Source organism: Botryllus schlosseri, chromosome 2, assembly GCF_051294905.1.
Source record: "Botryllus schlosseri isolate E-star chromosome 2, Bs_hap1, whole genome shotgun sequence".
NCBI lineage: Eukaryota > Metazoa > Chordata > Ascidiacea > Stolidobranchia > Styelidae > Botryllus > Botryllus schlosseri.
Genome location: NC_137237.1, coordinates 33,999,741 through 34,021,471, shown reverse-complemented (window position 1 = coordinate 34,021,471; position 21,731 = coordinate 33,999,741). Strand labels below are relative to the sequence as shown.

General features: G+C 41.8%; 2 protein-coding genes across 2 annotated transcripts; one reads left to right on the top strand and one right to left on the bottom strand.

Annotated features, from left to right (window-relative positions):
- Positions 1–2,243: 2,243 nt before the first annotated feature.
- LOC145434488 (uncharacterized) lies at positions 2,244–12,342 on the bottom strand. The gene is made up of 2 exons (XM_080311847.1): positions 2,968–12,342; positions 2,244–2,840 (listed from the first exon to the last, which is right to left on the bottom strand). Exons 1-2 carry the CDS (start codon positions 3,373–3,375, stop codon positions 2,832–2,834), a joined length of 417 nt encoding a protein of 138 aa, XP_080167973.1. The 5' UTR covers positions 3,376–12,342; the 3' UTR covers positions 2,244–2,831.
- A 2,244-nt stretch (positions 12,343–14,586) lies between these two features.
- Positions 14,587–21,189, top strand: LOC145458460 (ubiquitin carboxyl-terminal hydrolase 19-like). The gene is made up of 2 exons (XM_080336837.1): positions 14,587–17,371; positions 18,756–21,189. Exon 2 carries the CDS (start codon positions 18,795–18,797, stop codon positions 21,033–21,035), a length of 2,241 nt encoding a protein of 746 aa, XP_080192963.1. The 5' UTR covers positions 14,587–17,371; positions 18,756–18,794; the 3' UTR covers positions 21,036–21,189.
- The last annotated feature ends 542 nt before the right edge of the window (positions 21,190–21,731 follow it).

Here is a 21,731-nt window from a genome sequence, read left to right as displayed (position 1 = left end):
GTGGATGAAAGCCGAAAACTTGGTACACTGTTACATGAAATCATCGAGAAGTATAGCCTCATGACCGTTTTCGGTATGGTACACTGTCAAAATTAATACGAACAGATCAACGCCGAATTTTGCGTAATATTTACTGAGGAATCGGCTGATCAAGCGATCAGCTGTTAGCCGCCATCGAAAACGAAACAGCTATCGCGCTTGACAGGGGTTGTAATTGTGAGCAAATGGCCAGAAGGCCACCATTCCACGGTGAAATTGACATTGGAGAATATAAAATAAAACTAAATATTTGAATGCAAACCGAGGATGTTAGTAAACTGTTTCATGATATCATCATCTCATCACCTATCTCAGTATGGAACACAGATACACCGGCTTTTGCGTGAAATCCGCAATGCGTTAGGTAGGCTAAGTGTCAGATCAGCGCACATCTCTACCATACTCGAACTTAATAACGAAATTGCTGCCCTAATCATTGAGTGTCAACCTTGAGACTTGGCACAGCGTTCGATACTAAAATCAAGACATAGGCTACCATGTAAAAGTTCATGACGGATCTAGCTAAGGAGCATCGTTAAAATCAATGGAGACCAATACCGGCTTTGCGTGAAATATGTTTGCGATACATGACCGATCAGCACACACTCGACTTTGGAAACGGAATTACTACCCTAAACTTTGAGTAGAAACCCTGAAACTTAGGACAGTGTTAAATACCACCATCACGACATGACATACCAAGTTTCAATAATTATCATGGTGTGAAACACCATCAAAATCGACCTGTACCAGCAACGGTCGACTCAACGCATATCACGGTATCCGAGTTCAGATATAGATACGATTGTTACATCACACCTTAGGGGCGAGCAAGCATATTTGCCCCGGTTGCTCGGCCATTTTACGAATAGGAGAGAGTAAAGCAACGTTTCTTAATTGTGCGCAGCTTTGAGAGAATAGATAGTGAAAGCTTGTTATGAGCGCTACCGGGGCAAGCCCCGGCTAGGCATTCACAAAGCGAAAACACAGAAGAGAATTCGATTTGCGCGGAGACTTCGCTATGTATGGGCATTTGCAAGCGAAAGCACAAGAACGCGGGTTTCGCTGTGATCTCGATATATATTGAGCGCTGTGCGTCTATAAATGGTTAAATTGTTATTGAACAGAATTTTAGGTGGGGCAATGCCCCAGTTGCCCTATAGGACGAGCCGCCACTGAATGCAATCTATATAACAGTTCTTGAGCAAGTGAAAATGTAAATGGGAACCAAAATTTTGTAATTCGTAGTTATCAGGAGCTTCTTTTCTTTTGCATTTATTTTAATTTTACACACCTTGTCATTATCATACTTATCGCTGATGACTTACCAATTAGCCTACATTTCATTTGCCTTACTCAGCTTTGTGTATTCGTTTGATTACATTTCGCTGCCGTTCTTGTAGGCTATATTCACTCAAACTTTTGGTCGCTTGAAAAAAATTCAGTGTTTGTAGTTTTCAGTACTCATGATTAGGAATAGTTCGAATACGTTCGAGTTGTTTTTGATTAAAGGGTATTCTACGTATCATGAATGAAATGACTAGCTTGAGGTTGTTGCAAAATTACGTTGCTACGGTTGCCAAAGGGCATCTCTACCGATTTAATTACATGTTTAACAGTAAATGCAATTGTATTTAATTACATGTTCAACAGTAATTGTAATTGTAATTGTAATTTGATATTTTAGGCATTGAGTAACTTTAATTGTAATGTAATTGAACCATGCAAGGAAGTAATTGTAATTGTAATTAAACTGAATTTATGTAATTGATCAAACTCTGATCGGTATGCCTACCGCAGATGCTTTTGAGTGATATCCAGGACCGAAACAGCACTTCGTTAGCCCCCCCTAAAAAACGTTGGTCGTGGCCCCCAAAGGGCTATATTCACAACCCCAGGCGCCAGTCATTTACGCGCCTATGGACAATTAGATCTATATGTATAATGTAGATATATCGAAGTTTTCGGTCAGTGTGAAGCCAGTCTTTTTCGGCAAATAAGGTTTTCTCGCTGCCGGAATTTTCAATTAATGTTTCGTTGCTGAGCATTTTGGCCGAATAAAGCGGATGTCCGGATAGCCAGATGTCCGAATCAATCGAGGTTTTCCATATTCGCATGGATTTTTATATGAGATTCTTCGGATTCGGACGGATAGTTCCTCAGACACTCAAGTGATCAGACGGATTCGGATTTTCGGAATCAATATCTTCGGAACTGGTGCACTATACACCAACATTACCCGTTCATGGTAATCACCTTATTGACTCAATCTTTTCACACGTCAACCTTTTTCTTTTATTGCTCTCTCGAATTGATATTTCATTACTCAACAGATTTCTAGTTGCGAGGTTTCAGTTTTTTCCGTTTACGCCCATTACGTAAAATAATTCACTTGATACCTATTATAAACGATGCACTGCCATTCATTTATGCTTCGTTACATAGCTATCTTACCATGACTCACAGTTTTTTCCTTTAACGCCCATTACGTGAAACACGGAGTGCTTGGGACTCATCATAAACGATGCGCCAAAGGATTTGTTTTATACGCATGATACCTATCACCATTTTTCTTAACGATTTACCAAAATTATAACGTTACACTTCATTACTTCCCTATAACAATCTATGAAAATCCCGTATTTACATCTAAATCTTAAACACCCATTCTTACCTTCAGATTTAGTCATTCTCCGTTGTGTTCCGTATTACTCTTATCGCCATCTATTGACTTGTTCCGTTTCGTCTCCTCGTGTTCCTCATACGACTTAAGGTTCTACGTCGACGACACCTTATACAACCTACCCATAACACAATCACCAGAGCTATCAACCCGGTTACCATCATTATCACAGCAACCGGTTTCAGTGCAGGTATCAGTTTCGCACCTTCCATAATCATCCTATCGATCAAGTTTAATCCACTTACCTTATATCCACCTTCCATCATCACCAGTTCGTGCAGCCATCGAGTATAGTTGTGGTCAACGAAATCTGTGGTTGTCTTCCCCACGGTGGTTCTTGATATTCGGGAATACTCAGGAGCGGGTGTTCCCAAACTTCGGGTTTTCTGCCCGGGCTGCGGCGATGTGTTAGCCATCGTTGACTCAAAGGTAATATTCATTAGTTCGACACTCTTCGAGGACGAGTCGTCTTTGTCGTCTCCTGTTGAATACAAAACAGTTGTTTCGGTACTTACCTTGCGGTTGTGGTCTGGGTTTTGGTAGTCCGTTCCGATGTCGGTCCTGCCGTCTTCCGTGGAGTTCTGCAGAGCCTTCGCAGTGGTGACCGGATGCACTCGCGTCGTTGTTGGTGTTTCACCAATGATTTTCTTCATTCCGTAGGTTTGGTTTCACGCGCGAAGAGTTTGCAACTGTTGCTTCCCATAAGTCGCATCAGTTGGTTTGACAGTTTTATACTCCCCCTTTTTGTTAGCCATCGATTTCGATCGTCTTCCTTGCACCAGCCTCGCTTTCATCCGCCATTGTTTTGTTAGGGGAGGCAGATGTTTCAGCGCTGTAGTGCTTGGATCATAGTCTTTCGCCGCTGGAGTTACCCACGTCGGACTGTAGTAAGCGATCATGTACACTTCTTGGGATGGGGGTTTACCTCTGACGTCCGTCTTGCTACTATCGAAAGCGACACGCCTTGTCTTGTAGTCTTTCATTTATTTTCTCATGAACAACAAGAATAGCCAATTTTCATTCGGCAAAACCTTGTTCAATAATACCAAAATAAGGTATTATATCTATTGCTTCCTTTAGTGCCTTCGCCTGACCCTCCCGCGTCGGGTTATAAGGGCCAGAAACGAAAGGCTTAGTCGATGGGTCCTTACGTCCGATGTCGCATTGGTATTTCATGGATTGGGGGGCGCTGAGTTGGCCCCGCAGGCTATCAAGTTCGGAAGCAAATGGATCATAAACGGCTGTCAAGACTCCTTCAGGAATGGCGATTTTTTCTAGGCCAGTCAAAAGTCAGGAGGTTTGTATGACAGTTTCGCCAGTGCTACCGATTGTGCACAGAGACTTTCGAGTTCCGTCTTCACGCTGGGACTGGTGTCTTGTTGTAAGGTTACATAGTAATTGGGCCAGTTATTGGCCCAATGCGAATCTCGTTATGAACGGGGTTTTGGTGTTGGTGGAGAGAAGGGCGAGGTTCTTCGTTGTCAGCGGGGATTCCCAACCTATTCAATCTGACCTCTGATCTCGGCGTGTGCCCACGCCTACCGTCACGCCGGCGGATTCAGTCGCCGCCGGGGGCCCGTTTCTGGGGAGACGTGCATCTTAAAATCCCCAGACTCCTTGCCGGTCATGACCGGACATGTGTCCGGTTAGCCGGTAACAGCTGCTTTGTTTGGGAAATTACTCATAACTGTGGCTGTCGTCATGCATCTATGGGCCGAATTGTTACAGTTATTCGGACAAGTGCATCCACGAGAGCTTTCAGGACCAGTTTTCTCGTGCAGGTCCTTATTTACGTCAGCCGGGATTCCGCGCTCGACGTCTTCATTATTGGTGCCGTCAGGGATTCCTGACTCGACACATCTTTAGTTAGTGCCAGCAGTGCTAACTGACCCGACACTTTCTCGACTAGTGCCAGCAGGGGCTACCTGACCCAACACTAGGGATTTCCCATATTTTTTTGACCTTTTGGGAAAGAAGGTAAGACAGTTGCCGTCGTAAGATCGGCGTATTTATGATTGGTGCCAGCAGGGATTCCTAACTCGACACATTTCGCGCCAGTGGTGATTACCATCTCGACACTTGCGCCAGCGGCAACGGCCTGCGGCGACACAGACAACGTGCCGGCTCGACGCTTATCTGGTTTGCAGCTTCCATCAACCCATCATCGGTTACAGTGTCGCGAAGACTGCTTCCGACTTTGGTTCCGTCCCGTTGATCACACGAGATCCCGTCATGAAGCGTTACTAAAGACAACCCTTCGTTTGCATTAGGCGGAGATTCAAATTCAGTCGCTATGTTTGGTAATTGTTGTACATGATCAATCCATTTTAGACCTACAATATTGAGAGGTCTCCTTCCTCGATCGCAAATGGAGCCGATAGTCCGTCGAAATTGATTATTACTAAGGAGTCAACGTGGGAGGAGTCACCTATATCACGTAGTTTCATGTCTATAGGTTGTCGCTCCTCCCAGCTTGGCGGGTATTAGGTTTCTACGACGTTTTTCAATTTGAGGACGCTTCCCGTGTCGGCGCAGAAAACCCCAGTTGTGATCCTTCGATGATCTTTTCTTTTCATAGATTGGCGTTCGCAGATAGTAAGGAGGTAATCGATGTGTTCGTCTTCAGACTCTCCCCCGTCCACTGAAATTGCCAAGAAATGACGCTGAGCCCCAGAAGACCAGTTGGTGCCTCCATTTGATTATAGTGTAGCTTCATGGCGCTTGCCATGCAAGTGTTCCACACTTGGTTCGATTTACTTCACAGAGCTCAACCCCATCTCCTGGCTTTTCCACATTTTTCCACACCCCTTATACAACCCGGTTTTGTCGACGTTGATTGAAGCATTGGTTGTAGATTGATCGAACGAAGCAGTGACCTTGGAAGGTCCAGCGGCTCAAACTATTCATACAATAGACAAGCCCCTTGGCTTAACACAACCAACATACTCCAATAATTATCATGCAGGCAGCAATGAAGTATCTATGCCAAACTCGGTTAAGTTAGCACACGGAACATACTTCAATCACAACACGAGTCAAGATTTAACCTATTCATATTCATGCACGATTAATAACAGTTCAATACTCTAAGGTGTGTTTACACCATAAATGTGACGGTATTTCCTGCCGACAATATACATGCATATAATATACAAGAAATATGCCAATCGATGCCACAAAAAAACAATACCACACAGAGTTCAAGTTGACCAATTTGCCGACCACCTTGTTTATAAGAGTTCCCCAATCTTCCAGATGCAGATATCAAACCGCAATTAGTCCAGGAACCGACCCCTTGTTTGAGTCGTTACTACTTAGGGTCATCAAATAGCCTACTTGCGTGCTGTCGATTCGGAGATCGGGCATTCCAAGTCCAACAGAACGCGGGGTTTGTTGAGGGTTCGTTGTAACGATATTCCGAATGCAATACCTCTATGTTCTTGGCTCTTTCCATTTTAGCCCATCGGCTTTATGGAGCGATTCCAGCAAATTTAATCGAGCTTCTTCATTTATGTATACATTGCAATTTCGGTTAGCAGTCGCTCCCATTTCATCGCACTGCTTTATTTCTGTATACTTTGCAACTGCGGCAAGCAGCCGACCCAATCAATAGCATGTCAAGATTTTTTAGAGGGACATCGGAACATCACCCCTCAATCTCAAAATACGTCAAACCCTTCCACAATGCCTCCGTCAATGTCCGGTTTTCTGGATATAGTCTGCTACTGGATGCTTCGTTTGGGGCTCTGTTTCAGACTGGCGGATTTACTTGGCATAGAGTCACAAGTTCGCCGAAGCTAGCGGACGCACCGATGTCGTCTTTATATGCAATAATTGGATACTACAACTGAGTGTACAATTCATGTGGACATCATACATGGCATAGATATGCATACATATATCAGTCATACTTCGGCTCACTGTAAAAGCTCGCATACATGAAAAAATGGTGGCGCCATTTTTGGTTAAGCAAACTGATGGTATAGCTAACACTTAACATGCATACGACACAGTCCCAGATAAGCACAAAATGATACCATCTCACTTATAATAGTCATATGTGAACCAATATCCTAATTGTAATCATGCTATATTCCTTAATTTCCAGTATTGGTGTGCTTAAGCTTTTTTATTCATTCGTATATATCGTGCTTCATAGGCAATAGACTAGGCTTATCGCGAATTTCGAACTCACATATGCTCCAATGCCTTACCCCGAGAGGTCTTTAAATACCCATGTTTCTATTGTCCTATGGTCCATTACACATCAAATTTTCAAACTTTTGTCCCGTTGGGGTGAAGGGTCCTGACACTAGTATAGGGGCGGGGTCAGTTATGACGCTTTATTAATACCTACAGTTGTAGTACTCGCTGTTAAATTACTGCAGTAACAACCAACTATTCTCATATTAAATGTTCATAACTTATACCTATATCTAAGACATGTTAGCGTCATCTTAAAGCAATATGATGGTAGATGTCAAAGATTAGGTAAATGCAGTACTTGAACAATATAAGAAAGATAGGCGTCACGTTGCAATAATACGTCATAGTAAACCCTCACATGAAAATACCCTTTTGCAGATTGATTTTTGCCAATACAGTAAACTTTCATAGTTCGTACGCGTAATGATTGCAATGCGACAAAATGGCGTTCGTCAGGCGCATTCACTTCGTAAAGTGAATACGCGGACAAAGCGGGTTTTAGGCTAGTGTCATATTCCATCATCGACACATCAGTTTCGAAAAACGAATGTGTGGATAAGTTCAACCATGGGTTACTTTTCTAAGGTCTTTATATTAGCAGTACTGGCCTGAAGTATTCCTAATGTTATAGGCCTAGTAATTCCGGTTGTATAATATTTCTGTATTAATCCTAGTTAGTGACCAAGGTATCGATGTTTATTAATCACAATAGTAGCCCTAAACTTTTGGAATATTAATCGATCTTCTCCAAGGTCTAGCACCAAAGGTATCGAATTAGCAATTTGAAATCCGCTGATATTGTTGTTTGCGATTTGTGATGTTTGCGATAGATAGCCGGCAACTATACTGGCGCTTCAGCGCTAGGTCGTAAAATCAACACAAGGCCCCGATATACATCACAACACAAAACGGACACAGTAGCCAACGAACTGGCTCGCTGCTCCGTGACCATTTACAGCGTCTCCACATGGGCATTGATGTCCTGATCAGAATGGTATTGAGTGTATTGACCTTGCCGAAATAGTAGCGCTTGTGACGTTCAGATATAGGTAAATATATTTTCATTTCGAGTCATACCCAGACAACTTTAGAAAATTTTCAGCTTTTCCGAATTTGGTGAGATTTAGAGCTACACAGCTTTTCCAAATTATGTTAAAATTAGAATTAGAGCTACGCAGCTTTTTCAAATTATGTTAAAATTAGAATTAGAGCTACGCAGCTTTTTCAAATTATGTTAAAATTAGAATTAGAGCTACGCAGCTTTTTCAAATTATGTTAAAATTAGAATTAGAGCTACGCAGCTTTTTCAAATTATGTTAAAATTAGAATTAGAGCTACGCAGCTTTTTCAAATTATGTTAAAATTAGAATTAGAGCTACGCAGCTTTTTCCAAATTAGATTAGAATTATATTACTGGCATTTCGCTCTAATTCCGTGAGATTAGACGACTAGAATTATTTAGTTGTCCAAGCCTGGTTCGAGTCGCCTGCTTGCAGTACCAATAATAAATCCAATTTGACTTTGTCCTTGTTATTACTTAATGCGACAAGTGGGTATATTTCTGAAGCTATTCTTGAGTTAGTGCGTTTCATCTTACGTCAGCGAGGTAAATTGTCCTCAAAAACACTAAACAAGAATGCTCTAAAATGCTGACAAAACCATGGAATATCTAGGTACAAAGGCACCCGCCTTATTGTCGGCATAAATATGCACAGCGAACGGCACATATTTATTGACGCACTGCGATACCACACATTTACAACGCCGCAACATACCCTACGGAAACTTTATCGCTGCTAGTGATTATTTTTCATCCTCACTAATTCTTGGTCCTAGTTCGGCCCATGTAAGCTTACACGAAATAATAGAGTGTTTTTCGGCAAATTCAAATCTTGACTGGAGTCAGGCTCACTTTCAACTAGACACTTTCATCGCGCCAAATCTGTCGCAGCCAATTACTACACGCGGCAGGATAGTTAGTACGACTGCCCTGGATCGCAGTTTCGTGGTGTTTTGAAATGATGAAAATATTATTAAAACTGATTGACTAAACGCGGCATAAGCACTCGTCATTTCCTGCTTTTATATCTCTAGACATTAGTATCTCTGGACTTTAATTAAACTATACTAACTGTCCTACTCAAATTTTCGCGTAAATGAATTACATACTTTTCGTATTGATTATTCGAGCGGGTTTCCGCAGACATGGATCAATACCATCAAGCATGATCCGTTTTGAATACTATCGATAAAATGTGTTAATATGGTGTAGCCTTCTTTGTTTCATCCATGGCAACTAGGACTATATACCGCGCATGTCTGAGAACAAACGGCAATATTTGCAAAGGATTTCATATGTCATCACCCATTCGAATTACAACAGAATATGACTGATATCCAGAGGTGGTCAGTCACGAAGTACATCTACTTTTTGGAAGTACTCAAGTAGTTTTCCTCTACTTCTAGTACTTATTCAGGTAGATCTGATTTTCTCTACTTCTACTTCTAGTAGTTTTAGGTGGCTTATTGAAGAAGTACTTCTACTTGTACTTGAGTAGATTTTTCCGTCGCTACTCCTACTTCTACTTGAGTAGCTTTCTTGACTACTTTGACCACCTCTGCTGATATCATCCACAAGTCAGTTTTTCTTTTCTTTAGCAATTGTCATACAATTCGGACCCTCTCTGTCTTTCAGCGTTCCCTTTCTTTGAATTCAAATCGACTAGCACTTTTTATACAGTTGCACTGTGTTCCAGAATAGCTATAACCATAAACTCTTGTGACCTCAGAACAGTGTGGAGATCAAACCACTACCTTCGAGTCACGAGTCACCTTGAGACATTACACATTTCGACCCGAGCCCAGCCAAGTACCGTCAAGTCATCATTCAAGTCAAATTGAATTTTCGAAGTATGCATGATTGCATGATGATGCAAAGTCACTACACTTTGCCAACTGGGTGTAGGACAAATTAATTGGTCATTTATCTTGAATCAAATACTGAATAAACTTAAATTTACATACGCTCTGATCTTCGATGACGTAACCTCAGTGCAACAATGCCAGCCTCGTCCGTGCGTAGATGCGGTCTGTCTATAAGCTTCAATTCCTCCGCTTCGTGTTGGAGTCCGAATTGGACTGGATAGATGGTGATTCGAGGCTGCTTATATGCATTTCTGTTTCAAAAACAAACAAGGTCTTCCCTGCCAAGAGCTGGCTATAAGTTTCGGGCCCAGTTCGTGATGAGTTATTTTCTTTTTAATCTTTTTATGAATCACAGTTCGTGCTCCAGCCGCGGCCATTAACTAATTGTTTTCGGCTCTATCAGCTACCAAAATGGCACAGCTTCGTGTGCGAGTTAATCTCCCTCATCATTATAAATGACCCATTATAACGACTTCGTGCACGAGCAGAAATGACTAAGTGTCACGATTCGGCCTCGGCTCCTTATTTGGATAGAAACATCGGTCGCCCTTTTTGATTTTGTGCCAACCCAATACATTGCAGTACCTCGCTCGCTGCAATCACCTTTCCCCCACTCAGAGAAATACATTACCTTTGGGTTGTCAGTCCTTTTACAAGCTTACTCAGCAACCCACACACAACAACGTCTAACAACAAGAATTCTTCAATTCGGGTTTTCATGCGAAGCCTAGCTTGAACTCCGGGATCCTAGTATTTTTAGGCGTCAGAGGCATACCCTGTACGACCTTAGCTTGGCTGGCCCATAATTGGTCGAAGCGACGACCTAGCGCATCACAAATAGCCCCCCTTTTTTATTAAAAGGGCGACTTTTGTTCATATATTTCTTTAGGTCGCCAGCGGGCGCTGTTGTTTCATTATGCGCACACGAAATTCATTCGAGGTTCTCCTAAACTGGATTATAGCATAGAGAGTACCGCACGAATAATTTGTATCTTCTTTGTACGGGCGAAACCAGAATACATATATTCTTGCGCGCTGTGTCAAATACATGCGACATCATATGCCAACGATTGTTAACACACGGCGTTGATCACCCGAATTTAGTGCGAGTTTAGAATCCCGGACTATTGTTGATTTTCCTGAGGTGAATTTATTGAAATTCAACGTCGAGTTAACTTTATGTTTTCTTTCACCGAATAGTTGCAAAATTGCGGAGTTTTAAAAGGGTCAAAATACAACTACAGGTCACATTACTTTGGTATAGATATAGTATCACGTCAGATATATCTTCGCTTGTATATTTATATCGGCCGCACGAGATACGTAGCTGGGTGTTTACCTTAGATGGATTGTTCTCGAGTTTCATGATCAAAAGGTGGTAGGCTCACGCGGGTTTTCACTACGCGGCCATCCATATGGTAATCATGTTGCATCACCAACCAGCAAGCCAGTGTCGAAAACGTCCGTTCAGCAAAACTACTTGAACTAATTCAGAACTCGCACCGCCGCGAATCTCGCGCCTCATCAGCACCTGACAGCACAACCCAACGCCAAGCACCGCATAATGCACTTCTGCACAGTATTAATTACAGAGCAAACGCTTACCATACTGACCAATCGATCCAGTGTTCAAGGCAGACCGGAATTAACATCAATCATGTGGTGTATACGGGAGGGCACAGATTATATTGCGCGGATGATCAGGCTATTACTGTATCTCCCTTATAAAAATGAAATCATAATTCACATTTTCCTACGCGCTTTGTTAAACAACCTTGACAACGTACGCTCACAATAGCCAGCACACGGCGTTTTCACCTGCGTGAATGAAGATTCAAATCGAGTGCTAATCTAGAATCTCGTACAATTGTCGTTTTTTTCTCACGCGATTTTATCGAACTCATTTCTACAGCAATTCCAAAATTCATGTATTCCCGTATGTATTGAGACAAAACGCAACTCCAGGTCAGATTACCTCGGTAAATTAAAAGTCGCCCGAACGCCATCATGTGAACTTTGCTGTAACGATAGTTCGTCGCATCCCATTCAAGTTACCATATGGCCTCTATTATGAAATTTGATCCCTGATATCTTCCTGAATTTGCCTCGCCCGTTAAGCATTTAGACGTTAGTTTGAAATATGTGTTTGCCGTGAATTACTAACAGGCGAGTTCAAACTTTGCTTTAATCAAAATGGCCGACGACTTATTCCAACCGTCATTTTTGTTTGTTTCCGCCAAGTATTATTGGTACACGTATTCTAAATTAATACCCTCAAGTTCAGATTACTCTACACTACATTTACACCATTTTCTTTACACTTATACGTCAAATCTTATTGGTATTAAATGCACTTGTTCCATATGAGATCAAGTGTACTTCCATAAAATTCATGCTTCGTCATATTCAGAGTTTTTACTCTTCTTTGTCTCATATTCTCTCGAATTACATTCAGTGTTCCCCGTGTAAAGTAGGTATTTACTGCATCTGAACCATATCTTCTGCTCATCACTGCTACCACTACATCAGTATGTAGGACACTTTACTTTTACCTTCTATTCGAAAAGTCGACCCAAATGCATTCGAGATGGATTGAACGCGACAATGATCAATGTAAGTAGCGCAGTGGCGAACCGGAGTGACGGACTCCGGATCCGGAAAAAGTATTTTTTTTTACCTATTACCTACTGGTAGATTTATTTGTGAGAGACCAATGGAGGCTCAGTAAAACGCACGATAATTGAATGATTGGTCGCTCTCACGGGCTACACCAGCGTTTCGCGAACAATCTGACCATGTGCAAGAGACATCGATTTTTATCGACACCGATTACTTGATGACTTGAAATTGACTCGTTGATTTTGCTCCGAGTCACGAGTCAATCCACATTTCTGATACGCCGAGTCAAGTCAAGTCAAGTCATTTTAGCTAAGTGACTCGAGTCAAGTCAAGTCATACGAAAAAGGTGACTCGAGTCTGACTCGAGTCAAGTCATGACTCGAGTCATCCCAACACTGGCATGCACATGTTTTCTGTATGATCATTCCTGCTGTCCATTTGTTCTGTATTTCTGTTGTATGAAAATAAAGACGCACAGTCTCTCTCAGTTGGTATTCCAATCATTACTGCGCAGCAACATCAAGTATGAGTACTCGTAGTACAGCAGAGGTGACAATTACGTCTTAGCTGTACAAGTTCACGTACAATTGGTTAGGTCAACGACGCTTGCATGAGTTCAGAAATAGGTGGAGGCGGCAAGAATTTCAGCGAATCGTTCGTGTTCTGACTGCATCCGGTTATTTATCGATAGCACTTTGGAACTCTTCGTATGGCGCAAACATTCCCTCGGAGCTCCAATTATGATCATACAAATCAGTATCCTACTTGTTCTTACTTCATTAAGCGTAGGTGAACATATCTTGTAAAGGTAAAGGTGGGCGTCAAGTTCTGGTACTTTCACGACAGCAATTTGCAATTATTAGTATGGCGTAAACTTTCCCTCGGAGCTATAATTATGAGCATACAAATCAGTAACAGTAACCATTCAAATCAGTAACCAGAAACGCGAATAAATAATGTACAAAACCGAAGCCTGTCATAAACGCATACAGTCTCCATAGTAACGGGCCTACGTCACACGGTGCCGGACGAATAGCCTGAGAAAATTATTCGTCCGGTACCGGACGAGTAGCCACCAGAGATGAGCATGGATTAGGATTAGGTTTTGAAAAAACAGGATTTGTGAAATTTTGTCGGATTTGGATTGGATTTGGATTAGACATTTTTTTCAGAACGGATTAGGATTTGGATTGGATTTATCTATTTTCTGGGAGATTGAAATGTCGTGTGGCGAATGGCGACAAACTTTATTCAGATCAGTTAATAATGTACTTATGGTTACTAGGTTATCTTGAATGAAGTGAATCGTTGGTTGTAAAAGAAAATTTTCGAATCCTTCCATTGCACAAATTAGTTTTTTTTCTGAATTTCCAGTTAGAATCGGATTAGGATTGGACATGGACTTGAATATGAAAACGTTATGGATTAGAATTTGGATTTGGATTTGAAGGTTCGGATTTGGATTGGATTAGGACATAGAAATTTCAAATCCGCTCATCTCTGGTAGCCACTGCCTATTTTATTACCTATTACCTACTGGTACACTAGACGAAATGCGATTGCTGCAAATTTTTTCATAAAATCAGAGCCCAAATTATATTTTTAAAGAAAATATTTGCTTCACTTCATCATCATCATCATTGGTTTATTAGCAATTTTATCAGTTCAATACACCACAAAAATGAGATACAATGAAAAGACAGGAAGATGTCGAAGCGACAAGGAGTAGTCTATGGAATCTGACACCCACCTTGGCCTAGCCGATGTAAAGAGGAGGCATGCACACTGAATGAAAGTAAAGAAGATAGTATAGAAGAAGAATGCGACAAGAAATAGGGCGGCATGTCATGGGAAGCGAGATCGATAGGTCAGTCGTGGTCCGGTAATCTTGAGGATAGACTGTATAGAATCAGTGGCTGCAAGCCATAAAAAGCGGAGTTGAGGGAAAGTTTATGTGTATAATTATAGAGATTGCAGTACCTTAGTATCATTAGCTACATACAAAACTTCATATCCGCATCTGAAAATTAATTCGAAATCGCTCTTCGATTATGGCTCACCACCACCGACGCTACACCCACAACCAAGCTGAAGGACTCGAAAAATGCTAACCCGCATCGCTTATAAACCGTGAATTAACTAGAGCTGCGATAGCCCGATACTACTACTTCTCAAGGTAGGGACCACTGTGATGCTAATAGTAGTGTTAGGGTGAGGCTTATTAGGAAGCGAGTATTACTGTACCAGCGTCACAGGAAATAGTAAATTTTGACCTGTCTGTAAAACTTAAGAGGGGGAAAATGTCGCAAGACAACACTACAAAAAAAAAATAAGACAAATTTGGTCTCAATGTCTCAAATCGATTTTTTACAAAAAAAAAGTCTTAAAGACCAATAAGTCTTAAAGACCAATTAGTCTTACCAAGTACTTTATGTCTCAAAAGTAAGCCAGAAATTGATCGAAAATAGTAGCAGTGCCTCGGGGGCATCCTTTTCAGTGTTAGGGGTCTGAGCGGAGGAGGGGAAGGATGAGAGAGACCAGAAATTGCAGTGTTGAGATGATCCTGTACTAAGTTTACAAGGTATTCACTAGATATAGTTATCAAGGTACATGCCACTTACTACTCACATGTACTATTCAGATCAATATATATATGGTTGTCTGAGTCGAAAATAGCATTTATGGTGAGTGGGTGGTAAAATGAGACCAAATCATCCTCATTTCTTAAATTTGAGACCAAATTTGTCTAATTTTGAGACCAATTTGTCTAATTTTTTTTTGTAGTGAATCAATCAATCAGACAAAGACGTGCAGACCACAGACTACAGGGACCAGTGGTTCTTAATCTCGGGTGCTGGCGCTACATCTCCGAGCCCTAGGCGGCGCTGAAAGAAAGACTTAATAACAGTTGCTCCTCGATATGATATTATATAACTGACTCTGACTCTCCATCTCATAAGCGTTTCGAACAACAGGTATTGTGATCTTGCAGTGCAGCGCACTAGGCCTACACTGTCTGTATGGAATCGGTGTCCTGTGCTCAGCTCACACAATTTTTCATGTTTTCATTATTTTTTGTTGAATGAGAGCACTTCAACTTGGAGGATCATCGCTGCTTACCGTACCTGTTATATTTAGGCAAAACGTACCGAGATTCCAGTAGAGTAGGGACACTGTATAAAACTTACTTATATCTGTGTCTGTCCAAATCTTGAAATGTGGCCCTTTAAATTTCTGAAAGTGAGGCTACTAGTGAACCGACTTTCTGGTTTTCTGGCCAAAATGATAAACCGATATTTGTTATTTATAAAATGAAAGTGTTGGGCTTATGAATAATATATTTCCTCATCGTGTCATCGTTAAGTTGAATAATTTTTCGATTTGGTTAACCGTTGTCTATCAACCTCACATGCTCGTTTTATAATATCACTATTTTGTGGGAGTACATGTATCGATGTATGTTGAACTCCTGGGTGCAGTATTCCATATATATTCCAACATTACTCTGACTGTGTGTCATATTTATTGGTCATTCAGAACGATCTTACAGACCAATCAATATATTTAATGTCGGTTAATGTTGTTACAAATTCTCACACATTTAAATAGGTTTTTTTACAAAACACTTCGATTAGAGTCTTAGTGTTCATTATGGTAGTTGGATAATTGGAGTGTTTTTGATCAAATACCGCTAATAAAAGTAATCTTCATGTTCACTTTGAAGAATTCTGTCAATAGTAAATAGACATTCCTCACCAGAGCATTTCGTGATGTAGACAGTTGATACCAGTTACATCTAAAATCGCTGACCATAGGTATCCTGCGCTCTATTAAAATAGAAATATTTAAACTTCATCGTATGTTTTGACTACATGGTCGGGCTGCCAACGATGAGAAAATGTTACAAAGACACGTCTTTCAAACATGATGTTCTGTGAGTCTGATATAGTGGTGGCTTCTGTTGCTGTTGCAATCGATACCGGTAATCCCGTATATATAATTTGGAATGCTAGTGACTAGGGAGTATAGTATGACACAGAAATGGCATATAAATTTGTTCTGTCGTATATTAGAAAGGAAATACACGCAATTAGGCATTTTAACAACTGGACATATGTCCAGTCTCACGGGACTGGAATCAATGTCGGTCAAATCCGAGTTCTTATTGCAAGCTATATACAAAGATATTGATTTTTGACTGCCTATTACTAGAGAAAGGATGTATGCTGTTGATGCGCTCGTTATTATACTGTAGTCAGATGTGGGCAGCACTGGTGCTCATTTCGTGTTCAAAATACTAGGCCAATCACGCCAATGTATGGTAGGTTTAGAGTTAACATGGTTAAGGTTAGGGCTAGGGTCAGCATGTGTTGGTATTAGAGTTAGCTTGGGCTCGTGGTTACGCAAGGTTAGCTGTAGTTAGGGTTATTGAAACGACCCTATAGCTGACGTGCTTAACTAAGCTAAACCTGTAACCATGCATAACTATAGTTCAGCTATCCATCACTAACGACTTCATTTTCCTCGCTCTTCCTTTTTATGACACTACCTTCTATTATTTTAGATCATTGAAAATGCCCTTTATTTATATGTTCTATCTAGGCCAGGGGTGGGCAACTTCTCCGGATAGCAGGTCTGATATGGGAAATGGCGGGCCGGATTACAGAATTGATACATATACAGCTATACAAGGAATTAATCGTATTTAATTTAAAATGAATATATGTGCCGGTACTTAATGCAGCCTACTTCAATAGCTGTTGAAGTCAATCAGACATTTGTGGTTCATCTAAGATGTCAACAAGTTGATGTTGTTGCTTTTATAGGACACTGCTCACACGGATGAAATGTCAGCAAGTTCTTTGAAATCTGGCTGCATGTCGGATGTAGAAACCATTGGTAAAGACTGCACGTGATTATCAGTTAGATTGGAACGTATTTTTGTCTTTTCAATTCTCATGGTAGAAAATGCTTGCTCTCAAATTCATGTAGAGACCAATGTTCCCTCAAAGCTGCACACGTGCGCAAATGCGCAGTGCCGAGACGGTCTCTGCGCACAGAAAATCTAAGTTGCGCACAAAAAATCCGAATTGATGACCTTTTCCTTTAGTTGTTACGCACTGTTGTCCAAGAATCTGCGCAGTGAGTTGGTGAGTGTGCGCAGACTCGTTATAAATTAGAGGGAACATTGGTAGAGATCCGAACCGAACAAAGTTTCATTCATGACCATCTTTCTCAGGTTTGCCAATGCTTTCAGACTAAAATTTCCCTTTCAGGGTAGAAACACTCTGTGGGCTGCTCAAATTCCTGTCGCGGGCCGTATGTTGCCCGCCCCTGAGCTAGGCCAACAAACATGTTTCATTGGACGACTAATTCAAGTCACTTTGGCGCCATTTTATCCTTCGACTTCATCGCAATCTTGTGGTGTTTTGGAAAGATGAAATTATCAATTAACAAACTGAACTTATTCCTAACCAAACAATCGATCTACTAAAAATTTGTCTTGTCTAGTCGAGTATCAATTGTAAGGATTCGTAATGCAACTATTTGCCTTTATGCCAAGAGTCTTTGCACTTTATGTTAGAGATGTAATTTCCAGTTATGTGCAACGTTCGTAGCTTTGTAGGGCCTACGCCATATTTTGGATGCTGTCCTCGATAAATCCAGGTTTCAAGGATTATACTGTGGGAAACACAGAGCGAAACTATAATTCTCCATGATATTGCGATTCTTAGTGCAAAGAGTTGTATAACTGTATAATTTCAGTACAGGAAGAAACGACTCTCACTTCGCTTCACTACCCAACACGAATTATCACAATTGAATAGTAGGCCTATATTCATTTTGAAATAAACCCGAATGTTCTTGACCGACACTCGTCAGGGGTAATCGTCAGCAAGTAGTAGAGAATTGGAAAAAGCATTGTATACGGTATCGACAATCGTGTCACCAAATACGACATCACCGGGATGAAATTTGGAATACTCGGGGCGAAGAGAGAGCTTCATGTATTATTTTGCTGCAATATTTTTAGATGGTACACGAGCTCCTGCAGGCACACATTTGGTTGGCATATTTTGATAAAGGTCGTCTTGAAGGAACCCAAATGAAAATATACTATTCAATTGTATAGTGTAGTTCCACACCTCCAAGAAGCTCTTCAAATTACAACAATTACCGTAATAAACAATTTGATGAGTGTATTTGAATCATAGTGCCCTGCCTTGATCACGACCATAGTTTACATATGACATCAATCTCATACCCGCATCCTATTTCACAGATATTGCACCATATTTTCTATTTATCTTGGCGATAGAAAATGACAATCAAAATCGAGGGGCAAATCAACGAACCGTTGCTCGGCGGCGCGCGGATCGCGAACAATACTCCCCAACGGTTCGAGAGACCGAAATCCAATGATGACATTCTAATAGAGAACAAAAACCCGATAAATGAGTTTGTCAGCTCATCCGTTGGAAACCGTGCCAAATTGGATCGTATTAAAGAGACACCGCAGCCGTCCAAAACCACACCCAATCAAATCCCAGACCGCGAAGAGGCTGGCTTCACGGGCCTGTCGAACATCGGCAACACCTGCTTTATGAACTGTATCTTACAATCGCTGGCTAACCTGAAAGAGTTACGCGACTACTTCCTGACCTGTCGGTTTCGGAAGGATTTAAATTACGCCAACAGGCTGGGCACCGGGGGCGTTCTGGCTGATAAATATCACACAACGCTAAAACGCATCTGGTCCCAGTCATCCGGAACTTACCCGCCTTACGAGTTGAAGGCTGTCGTTTCAAAGCGCGCGTCTCAATTCTCCGGCTTCATGCAGCACGACGCTCAAGAGTTTCTGGCCTTTTTTCTGGATTTATTGCACGAAGACCTGAATCGAGTCGTCGACAAGCCACTTTTCGAGACGCCTGATCTCAGTAATTTTCCGGACAAGGCCATCGCGGAAGAACTATGGAAGTTGCACAAGTCGCGTAACGATTCTTATATAGTCGATTTATTTCACGGTATGCTAAAATCGAGACTGACTTGTCCGCAGTGCGATAAACGATCGACCACTTTCGATCCATTCGTGTTTTTGTCCGTACCCATTCCGCAAGGGAAAATGAGAATCGGTGTTACGTTTTGCGGTGAGGAGATCGGACCCGCTACGTTTGACGTGCTGGTTTCGGGTACAGAAACGGCGTCGCACCTACTGGCGGCAGCAAGCGTCAAATATAACGTTCCGTTTGAGAGTTTGAAATTGCTCAACATCACTTCGTCTTACGAGTGCGAGGAAATGACAAAAACATCATCTCTTACATACTGTCGCTACGCTACTCTCATCGTGCTACAAAAAGAACGCATGTCAGGCGACGTAGATACACGTACGGTCGTGGTTTTGCAACGCCAAAACACGAGTGACGTATGCCGGAATTGCGACAAAACCGCGAAAGAACATAACGTAAAAATAATGAGGTGTACAAAATGCAAGAACGTGGGGTATTGCAGTCGCGAGTGCCAGGGCGCGGATTGGTCGAAGCATAAAACGACGTGCCTGCCGAACTTCGTAGGCGTGCCGTTTGTGGTGCAAGTTCCGGAAAACGTGTCGGTCGACTCGTTTTTACATAAAGTCAACAAGTGGCTTGATTTTTCAGTCGAAATTTCGCGTAAAAGTTCACAGGACGCCGAATCTTTATCGAAAGTATCGTGCATCCACAAAGAAGATGACTTTAAAATGTACAAATGTTGCGAAACGACCAAGGAACATCCTTTGAAGAAAGACGGCGCCCTCGATTTCGGAAACGCTTCTCGGGTCGTACTCGAATGGGGGACAGACTTCGTGGTCTGTCCAAAAGCCACTGTAAATTCGAAGACATCTACCGGACTGGACATCACAGACTGTTTGAGGTTGTTCACAGAGCCGGAAGTGCTGGCGGCAGAAGAAGCGTGGCACTGCCCGCAATGCAAAGAAAGCAGAAAAGCCACCAAAGAACTGTCTCTGTGGAAGTTGCCGGAAGTGTTGATAATCCAACTGAAAAGATTTTCGCTTCAAAACCGGCTGTGGCGACGCAAGGTGGACGACTTGGTCAATTTCCCGATCGAGGGGCTGGACTTGCGTCCGTTTTGCGTTAACGCAGAAGATCCAGATCCGATCTACGACCTTTTCGCGGTGGCCAACCATCATGGTGCTCTGCACGGGGGCCACTACACTTCGTTCGTAACACTCAGCGATGGTTCCGGGCCCGGATGGAGATTTTGTGACGATAGTAACGTTACAAGAGTCAAGTCATTGGACCGGTTGGTGACCAAATCGTCATACGTATTATTTTATCGAAGGCGAAACGCTGATGCGTCGGTAAAACACAGTGATTCCACAGATGGTATCCCCGATAAGGTACAGAACGTGGCCAGCAAACCGTGTAATAATTTGAATGGACTTAATCCTGAAGCTTCCGATGTAAAAGTACCCAGAGAGGACGAGACAGAGGTGGCGTGTTGCTCAAACTACATCAATTCCAGTCCAAACGCAGATTCCTACACCGATATGGATGTGTTGGATTGAATACTTTCTGTAAAGTCACTTGGTATTTATTAAGGATTTTATTATTTGCTGTATTGTGGTCTGACTTGGTGTACTTGTTTGATCGGCTGACGAATTTCTTTGTTTTTATATGAAATGTTTTCATCACGCGAATAAAACTCGTAATGTCTCGAAATGTTTTGGTGGGGATCTAGAAATCCACGTGTTTGAAGGGGAATGTTTTCTTCTGGAGTAACCTTCAAAGTAGAGCTTAGTTTTAATATCAGAGCAGGCGGTTTAGTAGAAGGCTGGTACCAGGATTTGCATTACCACTGCTGAATTTTAGGCAGGGGCGGTCGATAACTTCCGCTTTACGAGGGTGCTGAAGTGGCTATGTAGTACTTAAGTAGTTATATTTTTGACTACTACATTTTGGCCAAAACTGCATACATTTTGCACTTTGGATTCTGTGTGCAAAGATCGGTTTTAGGATGTGTTCGCAATGCTGATATGAGTGAAATTGTCAAAACTACATGCAATATAGCATGTGTGTGTAACGCAATTAGCCAATTTACGTTAGACGCATCATGCAATCCCGGAGGCAACCTTTGACCATCTAGATTTTTCTACTGCAATGTATACTAGTGCAATACAGGTAGGTATATTTCTTGGAGCATTTTTGCTAACTACAAATCTCAAGTTTCTAGCAGTTTTGAGACGACTCTAATCGTGACATGA

What these genes read in the sequence shown, in the direction of transcription:
- LOC145434488 (XM_080311847.1), bottom strand. Translation starts at nt 3,375, where the DNA reads ATGAAGAAAATCATTGGTGAAACACCAACAACGACGCGAGTGCATCCG.
- LOC145458460 (XM_080336837.1), top strand. Translation starts at nt 18,795, where the DNA reads ATGACAATCAAAATCGAGGGGCAAATCAACGAACCGTTGCTCGGCGGC.